The sequence below is a fragment of the Manis javanica genome, chromosome 12, assembly GCF_040802235.1.
Source record: "Manis javanica isolate MJ-LG chromosome 12, MJ_LKY, whole genome shotgun sequence".
Lineage (NCBI taxonomy): Eukaryota > Metazoa > Chordata > Mammalia > Pholidota > Manidae > Manis > Manis javanica.
The window spans coordinates 17,061,080-17,077,670 of record NC_133167.1 but is presented as its reverse complement, the minus strand read 5'-3'; the positions used below and the strand labels follow the sequence as shown (position 1 = coordinate 17,077,670).

The window sequence follows — 16,591 nt, the reverse complement described above, 5'->3', positions numbered from 1 at the left end:
TGTCTCTAGCTCCTGGTCCCCTGCCCTGTTCTGTGAAAAGTCTTCTAAGGTGACAGTGGTGGAATGAAGTCTCAGGGACACCTGAACTCATCTTCCTGAAGCTTTGGAGGGTAGAAGTCATTGCTCTGGCTCGGCCCAGATCCTAGCCAGTCTCTAGATAGGGGTGCAGAGAAGGCAAAAGGGAGTAAGCAGAGACATGGTAGCCCTGGGAACTGAGGCCTGCGCATCACAGACTCCAGTGACCTCTTCCCTGACCCTACGCTTCTACAGACACTACTGGGCTAACTGATTCTGGAATGGGACTCTGGAATGGGGGTGCGGGGGAGGTCGAGGGCTTGAAGAGTCCAGGGATGGCCAAATATTCTGTAAGATCTGGTCAGAGAGTACTGCAGGAGGGGTGGGGTGATCTGTGTGTGTTTGTAGGAAAGGTGGGGGGTGGGGGCAGAAAGGCTGCCTGCGGGGGAGAAGGCTTCTTGGCAAACGCCCCAGTTTCCTGAGCTGATCCCTGCTCCCTGCCACTGCTCCCAATTCTGTTGTTTCAATAACATCATTTTTATCCACCCCACAGAGAGACTGTGTCTTAGGAGGGGGAGGTGAGGGGCAGGGCCAGGCACAAGGGGGTAGTAATGAAGAGAGGTTGGGGTCTGGAGGCAGCAGGGGCTAGATTTGGGGCGCTCTTTCCTCAGGCAGAGGCAGGGCGGTCCCAGAGCCCTGGTCCCCTGATGACAAAGACAAATACATTAAAATTCTTGCCGTGGAGAAGAATGCAGGACAGGGAGAGCATTTCATAATCTGCAATAACAGTAGCAGGGTGGGGGCAGGGGCAGGCAGGGGGCTTGGAAGCCAGGCAATGGTTCCCAAGGGGCTGGTCCTTGATCACCTGCAGCCTCCAGGGACTCCCAGACGCCTGTTTGGTACCATCTGGCCTGAGTCTATGCCCAACCTGGGTGTGTCTTTGAGTGTACAGTGTTCAGAGTTGGCATTGCCCTGCAGAAATAGCAACTGTACAAAAATTAATAGGTGCAGGGGCTGTGTGTGGTGTCTGGATTAAAGGCTAAAATGGGAGGGGGCAGCACTTGTGCCATGTCCCCCTCACTATCTCCCTCAGCCACTAGCCCCTCCCACAGAGTCTCTTCCCCTTCTCTAGGGTACTTCAGCCCCTTACCAAAGCTCTCTGTACCCTGTACAAGGCATTACTGACACAGCCTGGATACCAGGGCCCTGGAATGAGGTTCCCAGCAAACCTAGGGGTGTCCCTATATGCTACGGCAATGTTTCTCCATTCGCCCCTTCTTCCTCCCCCAGATCTGCCTCCTCCCCTGTGGCCTAGGAATCTGTGGTCTTTTTGTTGCATCTCTTGGGTCACCCAGCTTCATCTTGATTCACTTATACCTCCTCTCTGGGGGACTCAGGATCCACCTTCTCTCTGCTCACCAAGAGTGTTTCTCTCTCTTGTCAGTGGCCTTACTCTCCAGTTTGGTTGCTGTCCCACTCCAAAAGACCAGGAGCTTTCCTCTGGGCCCTGAAGTTTCCGCCACTGGGCTTGAGGTCCTCACCATCATGGGACATCCTTAAAGGCTGATGGCTGCTCTAGATGGCTTGGTGTGGAATGTCCAGCACCACCTGTCCCTCGACACACCTGGGGCACGTGGGGTTGGAGGGGAGGAGCAGGGACTGCTGCGGCTGCCAGCCCCCTTGGCGTGATGAATGGAGCTGTCCCTCCTCCCCATGGGGTCTTTGATCTCCCACCACTCCGTGGGGAGGGGGCCAGGGGCATCAAAGACATTTTTGTGGCATTAGAGAATCAGATAAACGCCATCTCACCTGCAGCTGGCTCTCCTACCCCTTCTAGCCCGGCCAAGTTGAGGAAGCAGTGTGAGGCAGGGACCCACTGAAGGGCGAGGCCCTGGCTGCAGCGAGTTCTGACCCTCAATCTCTTGCAAGTCTGCAGGCTCCGCTCTGTCACTCATTTACACATGCGAGCGCCTGAGCGCAGGGATCGGGTTTGAAGAGGCAGGGTGGCTGGGGAGAGCCAGTGGAGGCCTAGGGCTTTCTCCTTTCCTCAAGGAAAGGCTGGGAAAGGGGCGTGCGGCGCGGAGGTGGGCGGGTAAGAGGTGACCCCTCCAGAGTCCGCCAGTCGGACGGTCGAGTTCGACATCCCTCCCAGTAGCACCCAGCGCCCCAGGAGGATTCCCTCCCTTGGCCCCCGCTCCAGCATCTTCCTCCGCACTCCCCCCGTCCCCCAAACTCCCTCATTCCTGGGAAGTTTTCTCCCTTTACAGTCAACAAACCTGTCAAACGTCTCCCTTCCAGCCCGTCCCCCATTCCTCAGTTCCTCTTCCCCCACCCCCTTACCCCTCTCCACCCTGCTTCCCCGCCCCCTCCTTGCCCCCGACTCTGAGCGGCGGCGGGGGCTTGCAGTCCGCGAGAGGCGAGGTGAGGGGGTGCGGCAGGCGGTCCCGCGGCCACCAGCGCGCTCCGGCCCCGCCCCGGGACCTCGCACCCGCCCTCGGCTCAGCTCCGCGACTGCCGCCCCGGGGCGCACAGCTCCCTCCCGAGAGTCCCGCCGCCTGACTGTCGCAACTGCCACCCCCACGGCCCCCCGCCCCCGCCCCCGCTCGGGCCCCGCTCCCCTTCCACCCCCGCCCCCGGCTCTGATTTCTTCTCCCGAGCGAGCTCGGCAGGAGACACAGGCGCTGGCTGCCCCGTCCGCTCTCCGCCTCCGCCGCGCCCTCCTCGCCCGCGATGGGCCCCCCCGCCGCCGGCGGAGCCAGCGCCTCCAGGCCGCCGCCGCCGCTGCTGCGCTCGCCCTGAAGCCCGGGCCCGCGCGCGCCGGTTCGTCCCGCGGTCTCGCCGCCTGCCTGCACCGTCCGGCTGTGGAGCGCTCACGATGCTGCCGCCCGCGCCCTCCCGCCTCGGGCTGCTGCTGCTCCTGTGCCCTGCTCACGTCGGCGGACTGTGGTGGTGAGTGCTGCGTCGGGCTGTCCCGGCGCTGCTCCTGAAGTCCGAGGAGGGGGACCTCGGCACTGACTGGGCTCTCCGAACCGCGCTCTAGCTGCCTCCGGGTTCTACCTGCGCTCGGAGCCTAGCAGCAGAACAGCTGGAGAGGTGCAGGAGGTGCGTGCGTGCAGCTCACCTGCCGGCCTCCGCCAGGGGCACGTCCGGACTGCTGCTTAGAAGGCCCTAAACCTCCCCGACCCCACACATTCTATTGTATTCCCTCCTCCAGTGTCCTGCACGCCACCACCGGCCCCCATGCCCCAGGTTATGCGCTTAGTCCAGGTCACCAAGGAATTGGAGGGCAGATGGGAAAGAGCTACCGGGGAGATAAGGGAAAGATCTGTAGTCAGAGGTCCAAAGAAAAGAGTGTGTGAGTAGGGCCCCGGATTTAGGGGAGGGGGTTGGATTTGGAAGAGAGAAACAAGGTGAGAATCCACAGACAGCTGCCCCTTCCCCGCTTCATTTTGCCTAGCCACCTACCAGTTTCTCTCTGAGCTACTTCCGAGTGGATGGTCGTGGCGGGAAAGAGAACGTAAAGGGAAACTGAGTCAGGCCAGTGGCTTTCTATTCCTCCTCCCAGAGCAAAGAAGAGGAGGAAAGGTACCCAGGTGCCCGGCCCTTCCAGATGTGGGAGTTAGGGATGAAAAAAATGTGCAGCTCGGGGGGTACTGGGAATCGTGGAGGGTCCTGATGGAAGGGATGGAGGCCAAAGGATGGGGACGTCTTCCCAGGCCTGGCCTCCCGACCTGACTTAGCTAGAGCAGACACCTAGGCAACAAAGGTTTCGCGAACTTTGAGTTTTGGTGGGTGGGAAGGTAGGTGCCGGGTCGGGACCTCTCAGAGATCTGGATCCCGCAGACTTTTTTTTTCCTTTCTAGTTTCTCCTAAGCAGTAAAGACCAGCCCGGAATAGCTCAGTGTTTAGGGAGGAGGGACTTGGACGATACTGCGGATACACGAGCCAATCGTAAGACGGCAGGGGCTTGTTATTTGCATGTAGCTATGTCATTGGCTGGATTCTTTACCCTCCATTCCTCCCATCCCCGGATTTGGAAGGAGGGGTGAGGCAGGCGGATCCCTCTCTTCCAGGGAGATGAAAAGCAGGATGCCCACACCGAGAGCTGCTGGCCGAGATCCTTCTCCCGTGGTTCGGGAGAGACGTCCCTGGCGGTGTCAGTAAGGGAGTAAACCGAGGACGACCCACGTCCCGGCTAGGGAACAAGCGTCCTTCCGTCCTGGCTTAGTGTAGTGCACTAGCAGTTTTGAATCAGACAGACCTGAGATCTAATCTGGCCCATTTGTTAAGTCAGTGACCTTGGGCAAGTCACTTCTTCCTGCTTCCCAACGTCGACTGATAATAGGGAAACAGTTCCCCTACCTGGCAGGTTTGATAGGAAGATTAGCTGGGATGATGTACAAAATGATCTGACATTGGGAGGTGCTCCCTAAATATAAGACCTCTCCTCCACATCTCAGGTTCTCTTGGCCAGTCCCCAAGGGTGAAAAGGGGAATTAATTTAAATGTAAAATTCAAGGGCCCAAGGAAAACTTTGTAAAGGGATCTCTCTCTTGTTCCCCAAAAACACCTTTCCCAACTTTGCCTTTTCTCAAGGTATAGGAACAAGGGTCTCTCCCTGGTGGTTGCCTTCCCTTCCCTCCCTTTCTATTTGTCTAAATTGCTCTCATTCTTCCAGTTAAAATATCACTTCTCCCAAGAAGCTGTCCGTCTGTCTTCTCTTTTTGGCCTTCTCTGTGCTCCCACCGTATCCCACATATTGGGCAATTACTGCATTTTACTGACAACCATCTCCTTTTGGGTCACTCCTCCCTGCTCCTGGAAGGCAAAGCCTTTGTCTTTAGGGCCCTGGAGGCTAAAGGTGCTGGAGAAGTTTCGTGGAGTGTTGCTGAATTGGCCAATTCACATTGTAGGGGTTCCTTTGTTCAGAAGGGACTGCTGGGTAGGAGCCAAGCCAGAGGGAGAGAGACCTGGTCCCTTGGAGACTGACCCTGAACTGGGAAGCAGGGAGTGGGGGAGGAGATGAGGAGGGCAGGTGTGGAGAACACAGAGGCCTTCATGGCCACAGCTGCAGGGCGGGCCGGGTGAAGAGTGAGGGGCTGGGGTGATAAGATGTGCTTCACTCAGATGCTTCGCAGAGAGAACCTGCCTCTCCCACTTGCCTTGACCTCTGTCTGTTTCTAACACTTCATTCCTTTGGTCTGAGCCCAGACTGCCTTTCTCAGGATCTTTGACTCTGTTTGCTTGCTCTACCCACCCCACCCCATCATTGCTGACCAATGGGTTGATGTCCTGTGGCTCCTTGCCACTGCTTGCTAATGTCTCCACCCCATGCCGCCACCCACCACCACCCCAAGCTTCACTTTTGCACAGAGCTCTTTTAGGTCAGGAGCTTCCAGGCTGTTTTCTGATGCCTAGGACCTGTTTGCTGGCCCTCTTTTCCCTGCCTCTCAGAGAATGCTGGCCAGCCCAGAGCTCCAGCAGTAGACAGGAAAGCAGCTGGACCCACAGCAGCCCCAGTCTGCTCTGACATTCCAGCAGCAACCGGGCTGGGAACAGAAGGACCCCAGGAACTCTGAGTGACTGGACTGTCCTGGTTAAGAAAGGAGATTCCTATAGGGGACTGGCCCAGGTCCTGGCTCCGGGTTCCAGAGAAGTTTCCTTTCCAACTTCTTTTCTCTCCCTCTTCTTCCCCCAATGCAATGCATTCTTTCTAAACTCTGCATCTAGCCTGTCTTTCTCCCATCTGTAACCATATCTTTGTGAATCACAGAATGCCAGATTCCAGGACATTGGCCAGGCTCTCTTGAGGTCATCTTGTCCAGCCCACTGCCTCCAGGCCATCCAGCTTATGTTCTCGCCCTGACAGATCCCATCCTGAGAGTGAGGCAGAAAGGGAAAGGCTATGGCTTCCTGGTCACCAGCTTCCACCCCATCCATTCTGTACCCAGCTCCCCTCCCACCCTCCAGAAGGAAGTTCTTCTCAATGTCCAACACGTCTTTATTTATACCTTCAACCAGTGGATGTAGAAAATAGTTCCCTCTTACAGAATAGCCAGATCAATTTCTCTTCTTTTCTCTTCCTTTTTTTTTTCTTTCTGCTTTATATCTTCCAGGAAAGAAACTAACCCTCCCTTTCTTTCACTAGGAAAAACACCCCTCAGTCTCACTCCCTTCCCCCGTCTCATCTCTCATCTTGCCTTTTGCCACCCCCATCCCCCTCTCTCACGGAAAGGAAACAGGAACCAGAGGCCTAGGACAGCCTCATCTCTGCCCCCAGGGAGGCAGGGAAAGGACCCAGGACCCAGGCTTCCTCCTGACACCCAGGTTTTCCAGCTGTGCCCCAACCCCAGGCTGGGCCTGGCCACCCTTTTCCATCCAGATTTATCTGGGGCCCCTGACTCTTTGTGGGCAGTCCTATTGCTGGCCCCTGCCAAGCTCAGGGTGGGGTGAAGATGGGGGTGGGGTGGCCATCCAGTGCCCCCTCCATCCCTCCCGCCTTGGCAGCTACCCCTGGAGGGAGACAATGGGGCTGTGAGCAGAAAAGGGCAGGGGCAAAAGGAGGCTGGCTCAGTCCCGGCCAGAGCATGCCCTGAGCCCACCAGAGTCCTGGCACTGTGACATTTCCTGGGGCAGACAGCCCCTCCTGCCCTGTTCTCATCGGAAGCCAGGAGTTGGTGGGGGGAGGTCAGTGGGAGGCTTGATCACCAGGGCCCAGCAAGGGGGATTCCAGAATGTGTACTTTGATGGAGAAATGCAGCTGTGGAGGGGATGAGGCGAGGGTGGGGCAGGCAGCCAGGCCCTGGTCAGGCTGGCAGTGAGGCACCCAGCCAGCCAGAGCAGGAGGTGCTCAGGGAACACAGAAGCCTGTCTCTGGGGACTAGGAGAGCGCCCTCTAGCTTGTGCCCTCCTTCCAGCCTCGGGTGGGGTGAGGTTGAGACCTTGGGTGCTTCCCCTACTCTGCCTGAGGAGGAGCTGAGGGAGAGAAAAGCCACTGGAAAGGTTCTTCTCATGTTTTCCACCTGACCTCTTTAACTGGTTCCTCTTGCTCTGAGCCCTTCATTTAATTCAGAAATCAGATCTGGGAAGAACTTAGAAATCATCTGGCCCAACCATCTCACTTACAGTGAGAAGTCCAGCAAAGTCCAGGGACAGGAAGTGACTTGCCCAAGGCCCCCCCAGAATACAGGTATCTAAGGGCTGGAGCTGGGAGTCCGCCTCCTGCTGGGTACCTCATCCTTGGGTGCAGTGGGGGTTGGGGGGTGGAAAGTGGTACAGGTTCTTCCACAGGTGCCTTCTGCTCCCCCATCCCCACCCTCACATGGGCGCTTCCCACTTAGGGAGGGGAGAGCAGAAGGCACCGGACAGGCTTCTCAGGAGATCCAGTGGAGGCTCCATGTGTCCACTCCTTTGCTTCCCACAGCCCTGACCAAAAGGAAGCCCTCTCTTGCACGGTGAAACCTACCAGGCAAGGGAAAGCCCCTGCCTCTCCCGAGAACTCTGAGAAGGAGAGAAGTGTGAGCAGTGGGAAGGGCAGTCGCCAGGACTAGTGAAGGAACCAGACTGGGCTGGTGTGGGGTAGAGTGGATGGGGAGGCTGGTGGGCAGTGGGGACGCAGGGGTTAATGAAGCTGGGGCATCACTGGCTTTGATGTGGTGGTTGGGGTGGGGGCAGTGACTGGGGGAGGGGGAGCAGTAATTACTGAGTTAGACAGAGCAGGACAGGACAGGCGGGCGGGCACAGGCACGGGCCCAGCCGCCTCAGCAGCCGTCAGGCAACATTTTTCTACCCCTTCTCCACCACCCACCTCCCCCACCCCCGTACAGCCCCCACCCACAGCCCCAGGGCTTAGGGCTCCCTCTGCTGGCTCCTGGTAGGTGGGGGTCTGACCTGGGACTCTGGGGGTGAGTTTGGGGAAATAGAGAGGGGCTGGCTATGAGATCCTTCAGAGAAGGCTGGGCATCAAAGGGGTCTGTGATCCCCTTGGCCTCAATGATCTACCCAGGAGGGCTCATTGGGGGAACGGGGAGGGGTCCTGGAGGATGCTTCCGGTCCATGGGCAGGCTGATGGGGGAGGCAGAGACATGGGATCCAAGTAAGGGCAAGTAAGTAAGGGCAAAGACTGTTCTCAAGAATCCACAAATGTCACCTGTACTTCCACTGTTTGTCCTGCACTGTTCAGGTCCAAGACTTGAATAAGGGTGTAAATAGGAAGACAAAACACACTTGTTGAAGCTCACTCTCTAGACTGGTTCTTTTTTAATGTGTAACCAAAAATGTATTCAGGCCTTGTTAGTTATTTACATTTTACAGTGGTGGAAACTGAGACCCAGAAGGTTAAATCTCATCATATGTTCAACAAATACTTTGTGCCAAGTTCACATACTAGGGACTTGCTAACATCATAGAAGAAGCAAATAGCAAAGCCCAGGTACAAACCCGAGCCTGATGGCCTCAAAGCCCTGAGTATGCTCTACTTATGACATTATGTGTCCTCATGAGGCTTTTGTCTTTAATGAGTCTTCTATCTAATTGGAGAGATAATACAAGAAAACACAACAAGATAATTATACCACTGACAGATAATGAGCATCCCCAAATGAGTGGCACCTGGAGTAGCACAGAGATGGAGGACCAGTGAGGGCTAGGGCCAGGGGAGGCACTTTAGAGCAAGTGAGGTCTGAGATGAGCTTGGAGAGAAGCTGGATGTGATTTTGATGACTTACGGGTTGGGAAGGGTAGCTTTGAGTCTAGAAATTTATCGGTGTAATCTGGGATGTAAAAGGGGCATGTGGAAGATGGCATGCCAGCCACCTGAGGTCTTCTGATACCTCTTGTGGCCATTCTCTCCAGCCTCTTTGGTTTTTAAAATATTCACCCAAATTTCTTGCAGTAAGGAACCCCCCACCCAGTGGCCAGGCTCAGTCACCTCCCTTCTCAGATTATCTGTACAGTGGGGCTGAGGTGGGTGGACTACAGGATCTCTGGCATCCTCTTTAGCTCTCTGAATCTGGGGATGGAAAGGTACGTTAGGCCAGAACCCAGGGCTTCCAGGGCTTAGATTTATGATGTTGCTAGTAGGAACTGGCTGGCCCCTGATGCCACCTCACTTGGCTATTGATTCTACCAACCAAAGCCCCTGGGAGGAAGACCTTGGCGAAAGTCAAGCTGGTTAGAATGGCAAACCTTAGGCTTGTCCCTTCTTGTCTGCATACTGATTTCTTTAAGGGATAGCCTCATTTTTTTCTGGGTCCAGGAATGGCTATTTGATTAGGATCACAGATCTACACTTACATATTTCCTACCACCACTGTGTTCCAGTCCCCAAAACATGCAGATGCTCCCAAATGGGCACATCTTCTTTAGGCTAATCCCAGGCCAATGCTGACTCAAAAGCCCCAAGAGCATAATTCATTCCCTAGGGAAGCGGAAGGGAAGGAAGGAGGGTAAATGAAAAGGGAAGATCAGGGTGTTATTTCTTGATGTACAGGCAAGGGGATGAACAGGCCTCTCATGCCAGTACTGGGGATGTAGTTGTCTCATGCTGACTCTTCACTTGTCTGAAGCCCAGAGAGGGAATTGACTTTCCCAGAGTGGCTCAACCCACTCAGAGTTGACAGAGACCAGGGTACAGAAATGAAGCTTCATATTTGCCCAGTGACCCCCCTGCCACTCCTCTTCTGAAGTTTCCTTTCTTATTAATTGAGGATGGGAACAGCACAGAGGGCAGGGAGCGAGCTGGTCCCTTGAGATTCTAGCTGCTACTACTGCCCTTCCCTCCTCCTGACCAGCTCATAAACAAGTCTAGTTCCCAGCCAGCCAGCAGCCTGGGGGGCCAGATCCAGACCAGGAACTGACTTTGGGGCAGCCCTTCATCCCCATGAAGGGCCAGTCCCGCCTCCTCAAGGGCCTACTTTTCATGCCCCTCCAGACTGCTCTCCTATCTCTGCCCCTGGGAAGCAGACAATGTCAAGAGTTTTCGCCTTTCTCTCCCCCATACCCCCACATTCTCCTATTTTTCTAGGCCAGGAGGAGGGAGAGGGATAGCAGCAGAGTAACCTTGAGAAGATAAAGCCAGTCAACCTTGGGAAAGTAGGGAGTTAGCAGAGGGCAAGGTTGGGGAAGGGAGACTGGAGAACTTAGTGACATGGGGGTGGTGTGAGGAAGATGAATTTGCAGAGCTCCACACTCCCAGGTGGAATCCTGACATGTGGGTGCCAGGAGGGGAGCTGGATGGAGGCCTGCTTCCCTGACTCTGAATCTGGGTGGGGGGGAATAATGTTTGAGGAAGCTAATTAGGAGTCATGAAATCATATGTGGACAGGGGTCAAGGCTCAAGTAAGGACCATGTCCTTAGATAGCATGGATTAAGTGTTATTCATTGTCCTATTATAGTAATCATTCATAATATGCAAATTTTCATAATAAAAATTGGCCTAAAACTCTGCCATGGGAGACAAAAGAAAATGACAGTCCTAACTTTCAAGGTACTCATAGGCCTATCTACTGCCCCTGTAATAGCTATGCTGGAAGCTGACTCAAATCCTTTTTGTAATGAGGTGGTTAAGTGGATGGAGAGGGCATAGATAAAATGATGATTAGATAGATAGATAGATAGATAGATAGATAGATAGATAGATAGATAGATAGATAGATGGATAGATGGATGGATGGATAGATAGATAGATAGATAGATAGATAGATAGATAGATAGATAGATAGATAGATAGATAGATAGATAGATAGATAGGCAGATAGATAGAGACTGATCAACCCTTAAAGGTCATTGGGCCACTGGGAGCCGGCTTGGGCTGCCCTACCCTTGGCGCCTCCCTACTGCTCCACCCATGACTTCTCTAGCGCTGGGAAAGAGTTGGAGCTGGACCTTCCCAGGCCACAGTTGGAATGCAGTGATAGGCAGGTCCTGAGCACAGAGGAAGGAAGGTCTGTACTGTAAGTCTTTCCACTGATAAAAAAACCTTGGCTCCTGCACTATTTGGGTAGGGATGATGACAATGACATGATAGGGTGGTGCGGTGTGGGGTGTGTGTATGTGTGTGGGTTGTGTAGTAGGAGACCTGAAGGACTGAGCTTATATATCTTCCTGCAACCACCTCTTCAAGCATCTCACCTCTCAGTGTTGAGAAGTTCTACCTTAAGACTTAAATTCCTCTTGCTGCTATTTAAGCCCATTATGGTGGGTCCAGAACACACCTGGGAAGCCTATATTTGTGGAGCAAATGGGGACAGTGGGGCAGATGTGCACTAAAGCTAAACTTAAAAGTGGGCCACTTGACCTTTGGCACCTATTTGCCACCATTTTCCTCTACATTTTCTTCTCCTGGTGCCACTTGCCGCCCAGAGTCTTTTTCTGGCCTCTGCTAAAGGGTTTTTGAGTGGTCTCAAATTACCCTTGGCTCCCAAGTGCTCTACCCACTCATTCCTACAAGACAGGGATCCCAGCTAAGTGTTCAAATAAGAGCAATCTGATTAAAGCAGTTCCACCCAGGTGTGAATACCTAGCAGACTTAACCTTCAGTGGTCTGGTATATGGAAACCAAATGGCAGCTCTCTCCTTAGGAGGAACAAAGGCTGGGAATGGTGAGATTTCTGAGAGTGTGGAACTTCCCCGGAAGTGGCTTTACCCATCAAGCCAAACAGCAGCCCCTTCCCCAATCAGTTATGTCACCCCAGTGCACAGAGCGTGATTTGCTGCCATCTGCTCTGGAAAGGTCACAGACCCTGGAGCAGGAAAAGGGTCAGTGTTGCACACTTCACAACAGTGCTTCAGAGACTCAGTCCTCAGCTCCTTCCTCCTACTCTCTTGTTCAGGCAAACAGAAGATAGCAGGGGGGAGGGCCCACCTTAGAGATCAAACCCATCCTTCCCAGTTTACAGAAGGAGAAACTTGGGTTAGAGAGGGAGTGTGACTTTCCTCAGAGGCTCCTTCCCTAGCTATTCTAACATCCTTGCTTTCTACATTCCTGGGATCACCTCTTTCTAGCATCAGGACTATTGAGCTGACACATGCCCACAGCTTGTGGTCCACTGAGACCAGACCCTTCTCCGACACTGCCTGCTTTTCTTTTCTTTTCTTTTTTTTTCACTGCCTGCTTTTCTTTAGAATCTCTTTATGGTACATGTTTTCTTTACTTTGGCAGCCTTCTTGATTGTCCTGTTAATTTCTTCCTTGTCTCCTTTTTGCACCAGGCCTGTTGAATGTTAACCTTGGCCTCTCTGGTGCCAGCTGCCTTTACCTTGAGTCAAATTGAGACAAATTCCTATAAGATGTGCAAAATCTAGAATAAAGTTAAGAGGGAACACAGACATGGACTGGTAAGAGAGCCAGATGGGACAATTTCAATCCAGTTGAGGGGACGGTGGTGGGAGAAGGGCATATCACAACAGCTGGCTGTTAGCTGAGGCAGGCTGGTCTCTCTCCCCCTTACCCCAAGCCCTTTGAGATACACCTTTGACCTGTTCTTTGCTTCCCAGGGCCGTGGGAAGCCCCTTGGTCATGGACCCTACCAGCATCTGCAGGAAGGCACGGCGGCTGGCAGGGCGGCAGGCTGAGTTGTGCCAGGCTGAGCCGGAAGTGGTGGCTGAGTTAGCTCGGGGCGCCCGGCTTGGGGTGCGAGAATGCCAGTTCCAATTCCGATTCCGCCGCTGGAACTGCTCCAGCCACAGCAAGGCCTTCGGACGCATCCTGCAGCAGGGTCAGTCTGGGAGCGGACCTGGGAGCCTGCTTTCTCTTTGCTAGGGGACCAGAAGACAGGGTGGGGGTTTGGGAAGGCTACCTGAGCTCCACCTCTGCCATGGTCTAGGGCACCCTTCACCGACCCTGTCTCCCAGCCACATGCCACGTGGCCTCACCCACACAGTCCCCCAGGACCCAACTTTGGTTCCTCCAGCTGACTGCCCCTCCCTGCATCTGCAGACATCCGGGAGACTGCGTTCGTGTTTGCTGTAACAGCGGCAGGTGCCAGCCACGCGGTAACGCAGGCCTGCTCCATGGGTGAACTGCTGCAGTGCGGCTGCCAGGCACCCCGTGGGCGGGCCCCGCCCCACCCCCCTGGCCTGCCCGGGACCCCTGGCCCCCCTGGCCTCCCCGGCCCCACAGCCTCCCCAGATGGTAGCGCTGCCTGGGAGTGGGGAGGCTGTGGCGATGACGTGGACTTTGGAGATGAGAAGTCAAGGCTCTTTATGGATGCTCGACACAAGCGGGGACGCGGAGACATACGAGCATTGGTGCAACTTCATAACAATGAGGCGGGTCGACTGGTGAGTATGGGCAGCAATGTGTAAGAGTGTGGTGGGAGGAAGTGTGGAAGTATGGGTGGCTGTGAAAGGATGTGGGAGACTGTGTAGGAGCCCCATCAGGTTTGTGGGAGCCAGCATGGCAGAAGGGAGCACTTGGGAAGACTGGCTGATGGCATGGGTGGGCATGTGGGAGGTAGGTGGCTAGCTGAGAAGGTGTCAGATGGGGTGTCTGGGAGGACCTGGGACTGGTGGTCCAGTGGGCAGGGTGAGAAGGGGACACCCAGGAAAGAGGACTCAGGGCTCTTAGGCACCCCAGATGGGGAGGGCATACATCTGAGACAGGACAGGCATGGCAAAGCTTGGGGTGGGTAGAGATCTGGCTGCCAGGGCACGGGTGGAGGAAGGAGACAAAGGCTGGGGATGAAAAAATGGATAGCAGCTGGGGCAAAGGTATGGGGTGTGGAGGCAGAGGAGCCAGGGGAAGTGAAGGAGGCCTGGAAAGGGACTAGAATAGGCCCAAGGGACACGGGCTTGGAAAAGAGTGAAGGATGAGGAGTAGGTCCTGGTGGAGGGGGTCAGGCAGAGACCAGAAAGCTGTGACTGAGTCTGGGCATTTGCCAAGTGGTTGCCCAGCAACCTCAGACCAGTCCCTGCCCGGAATTCTAGCAGCCTCTCTCCTTCTCTCCACAATGAGGAGGGTCCTGCGAGCTCCTGTTTATGGATAAAAAGCTGTTTGGGTCAGATGTTTCCAGAAGGAGGTGGGGAAATGAGAGGGTCTGGGATGGGGAGGAGGACACACAAGTCTGTAGATCAAGTTTGCCTCTGAACTCTGAGCTTCCCGAGATGATCTTCCTGTGTTGTCTGACCCCATAAATCCTTAGTGGGGTTTTGACTCTTAGACCCCAGGTTCAGACACAAATAGCAAACAAGGGCAGGACTCCTGGGTTCCAGTTCTCGGCAGTGCACTCTCAGTGGGCCTCCTGCGTGCACCCTATGCCTCAATTCCAGGGTGTTCTAGGGATACCTCCACACATATCCTGTGTCCTCTAGGGTTTGGCCCTGAGGCATCCGGCAGGAGAGTAAGAGGGGGCCCGGAGAAGAATGTCCGGACAGGCCCACATACCTGTCAGAGGGTTGGGGAGGGGTGGTGGAGACAGACGCCCAGGTGGGTGGCTCTGCGTCTCTGCTCAGCCCTGCCTAGGGCTCATGAGGGACAGGAATGAGGGGGCTGGCTTGGCAGACGGAATAGGGTATGACAGTTGGCACCTCCCTCCCCCCTCCAGGATATCTCACCCCTGCTGTCCATTTTGCGTTCTCCCCCATTCCCTGGCTCTGGATCTTGGAATCTCTGCCCTAGGGACTGACCCCCTCACTCCTCTCTTCTCTTACTCCTCCACTCTTATCATTATTCCTCCTCCCCTGGGGCCGTCACTCTCTGGTTTTCCTCCTCCCCATTTTGCACTTTTTTCCTCCTTCCTTTCCCTTCCTCCCTTACCATTCTTTCCTCCCTTCCTCCTTCCTTCCTTCCGTCCACCCCAACAACCCCATCTTACTTTCTGTGGGTTCTCTGGGCCTTTCCACGCCCCTCATCTGTTCCCATCCACCGTCCCTTCTGCTTCCCGCAGGCGGTGAGGAGCCACACCCGCACCGAGTGCAAATGCCACGGGCTGTCTGGCTCGTGCGCGCTGCGCACCTGCTGGCAGAAGCTGCCTCCGTTCCGCGAGGTGGGAGCGCGGCTGCTCGAACGCTTCCACGGCGCCTCACGTGTCATGGGCACTAACGACGGCAAGGCTCTGCTGCCCGCCGTCCGCACTCTGAAGCCGCCTGGCCGCGCTGACCTACTCTACGCCGCAGACTCGCCCGACTTTTGTGCCCCGAACCGGCGCACCGGCTCACCGGGCACGCGCGGCCGCGCCTGCAATAGCAGTGCCCCGGACCTCAGCGGCTGCGACCTGCTGTGCTGCGGCCGCGGGCACCGCCAGGAGAGCGTGCAACTCGAGGAAAACTGCCTGTGTCGCTTCCACTGGTGCTGCGTAGTGCAGTGCCATCGCTGCCGCGTGCGCAAGGAGCTCAGCCTCTGCCTCTGATCCGCCGCCAGGCTCTCTAAACTTGCGGGCAGAGCCGCCTTTGGCACCTGCGGGACCTCTGAACTCCAGGAGGGGGCGCTGTCCAGCCCAGCTTCTTGCTTAAGTCCATCCCAGGTCTCTGGAAACTGAGGCTAGGCGGCGGGGCTTAAAATATACGCCCGCCCACCAGACCCGGGACACCGGAGGGCCCTTCACCCCGAGAGGCGCTCTGGGGGCTTCTGGGGGAGACTGCACAGGCCCTCTCTGTCCTTGGCACCCAGATAGAAACCAAAGAGCCAGTCTCTAGGCCTCTGGATGCAGGGCTCCTGAGAACTGCTAGCCGTGGGGTGGGTGGGTGAATTTCGTATCAATAAAGATATTTGAACCAATGAGAGTGGGCCCACAGTTTTGGAGGGGCCTGGTGTCCTGTGCGCTGCAGGGGGCCAGGCTGTGGAAGGAGTGTGTAAGGGGAGATGGCTGATAGAACTTGAATCTCTGGAGTTATCCCCCTGGACCCCTGTCTTTCCTTTACCAGACTGGCCTCTCCTGGCAACAGTGGAGGAGTGCCAAATCTCTCCCTTGGCATTTTTCTTATTCACTCTTACCACACATGGAAGGCCTGGAACTGCAAGGTGGGAAGAATACCAAAGACTACTGGTGGTAGACTCAGCTCTCAGTTCAGCTCTCCTCCTAAATCTAGGCAAGTGTGTCTTTATCTGCCTGCCCTCTGGTTCTGTGACCCCTGGGGAATTTGAGGATAGACTTTTAGGGCCAACCAAGCCTATAGGGTTAAAGCACTTTATAAACTGTAGAATTGTTGAAAATAAGTTATTAGTAACATCAGACTTTGTTAGCACTGAAACTAATTTCACTTCCATTAACATTGGAAAGACTGCCCAGAACAGCATTTCTAATCACACTTAAAGGGAGATGAAGCAAAGTTCTCCCGAGATCTCTCTTGGTATCCATATTTTCTCACTTCTGGTTCTTTGTTGAGAAGCTGATGGCAAAGGAACAGAAAGGAAGGGTTTGGGGTTCTGGGTTCTCCAGAGATGAACTTCATGTCTCCACCGCCCTCCAGAGAGGACGGAGGAGAGCGTAGTCAAATGGCTGGGATTCAGAGACCCCAGTTTTCCCATAATCCAAATACACAGTGGAGAATGAGTCCCATCAAAGTATGTAGGGCAAAGCATGAGATTTGGATTCAGGCACTCTGGGTTTGAAGCTGGTGCTGTTGTTTGGAAGTTTAC

The 16,591-nt window shown here is 55.0% G+C and overlaps 1 protein-coding gene across 1 annotated transcript; it reads left to right on the top strand.

The window, feature by feature from the left end:
* The first annotated feature begins 2,690 nt into the window (after positions 1-2,690).
* On the top strand, positions 2,691-15,730 carry WNT6 (Wnt family member 6). The gene is made up of 4 exons (XM_017649555.3): positions 2,691-2,964; positions 12,511-12,731; positions 12,953-13,296; positions 14,901-15,730. The coding sequence occupies exons 1-4, from the start codon at positions 2,891-2,893 to the stop codon at positions 15,360-15,362; spliced, it is 1,101 nt and encodes a 366-aa protein (XP_017505044.1). The 5' UTR covers positions 2,691-2,890; the 3' UTR covers positions 15,363-15,730.
* The last annotated feature ends 861 nt before the right edge of the window (positions 15,731-16,591 follow it).

Excerpts from the sequence above, each read along its gene's own strand:
- WNT6 (XM_017649555.3), top strand. The coding sequence starts at position 2,891 with ATGCTGCCGCCCGCGCCCTCCCGCCTCGGGCTGCTGCTGCTCCTGTGC. Across the intron at positions 12,732-12,952 it reads CGGACGCATCCTGCAGCAGG|ACATCCGGGAGACTGCGTTC; the intron begins GTCAGTCTGGGA and ends CTGCATCTGCAG. Across the intron at positions 13,297-14,900 it reads ACAATGAGGCGGGTCGACTG|GCGGTGAGGAGCCACACCCG; the intron begins GTGAGTATGGGC and ends TGCTTCCCGCAG.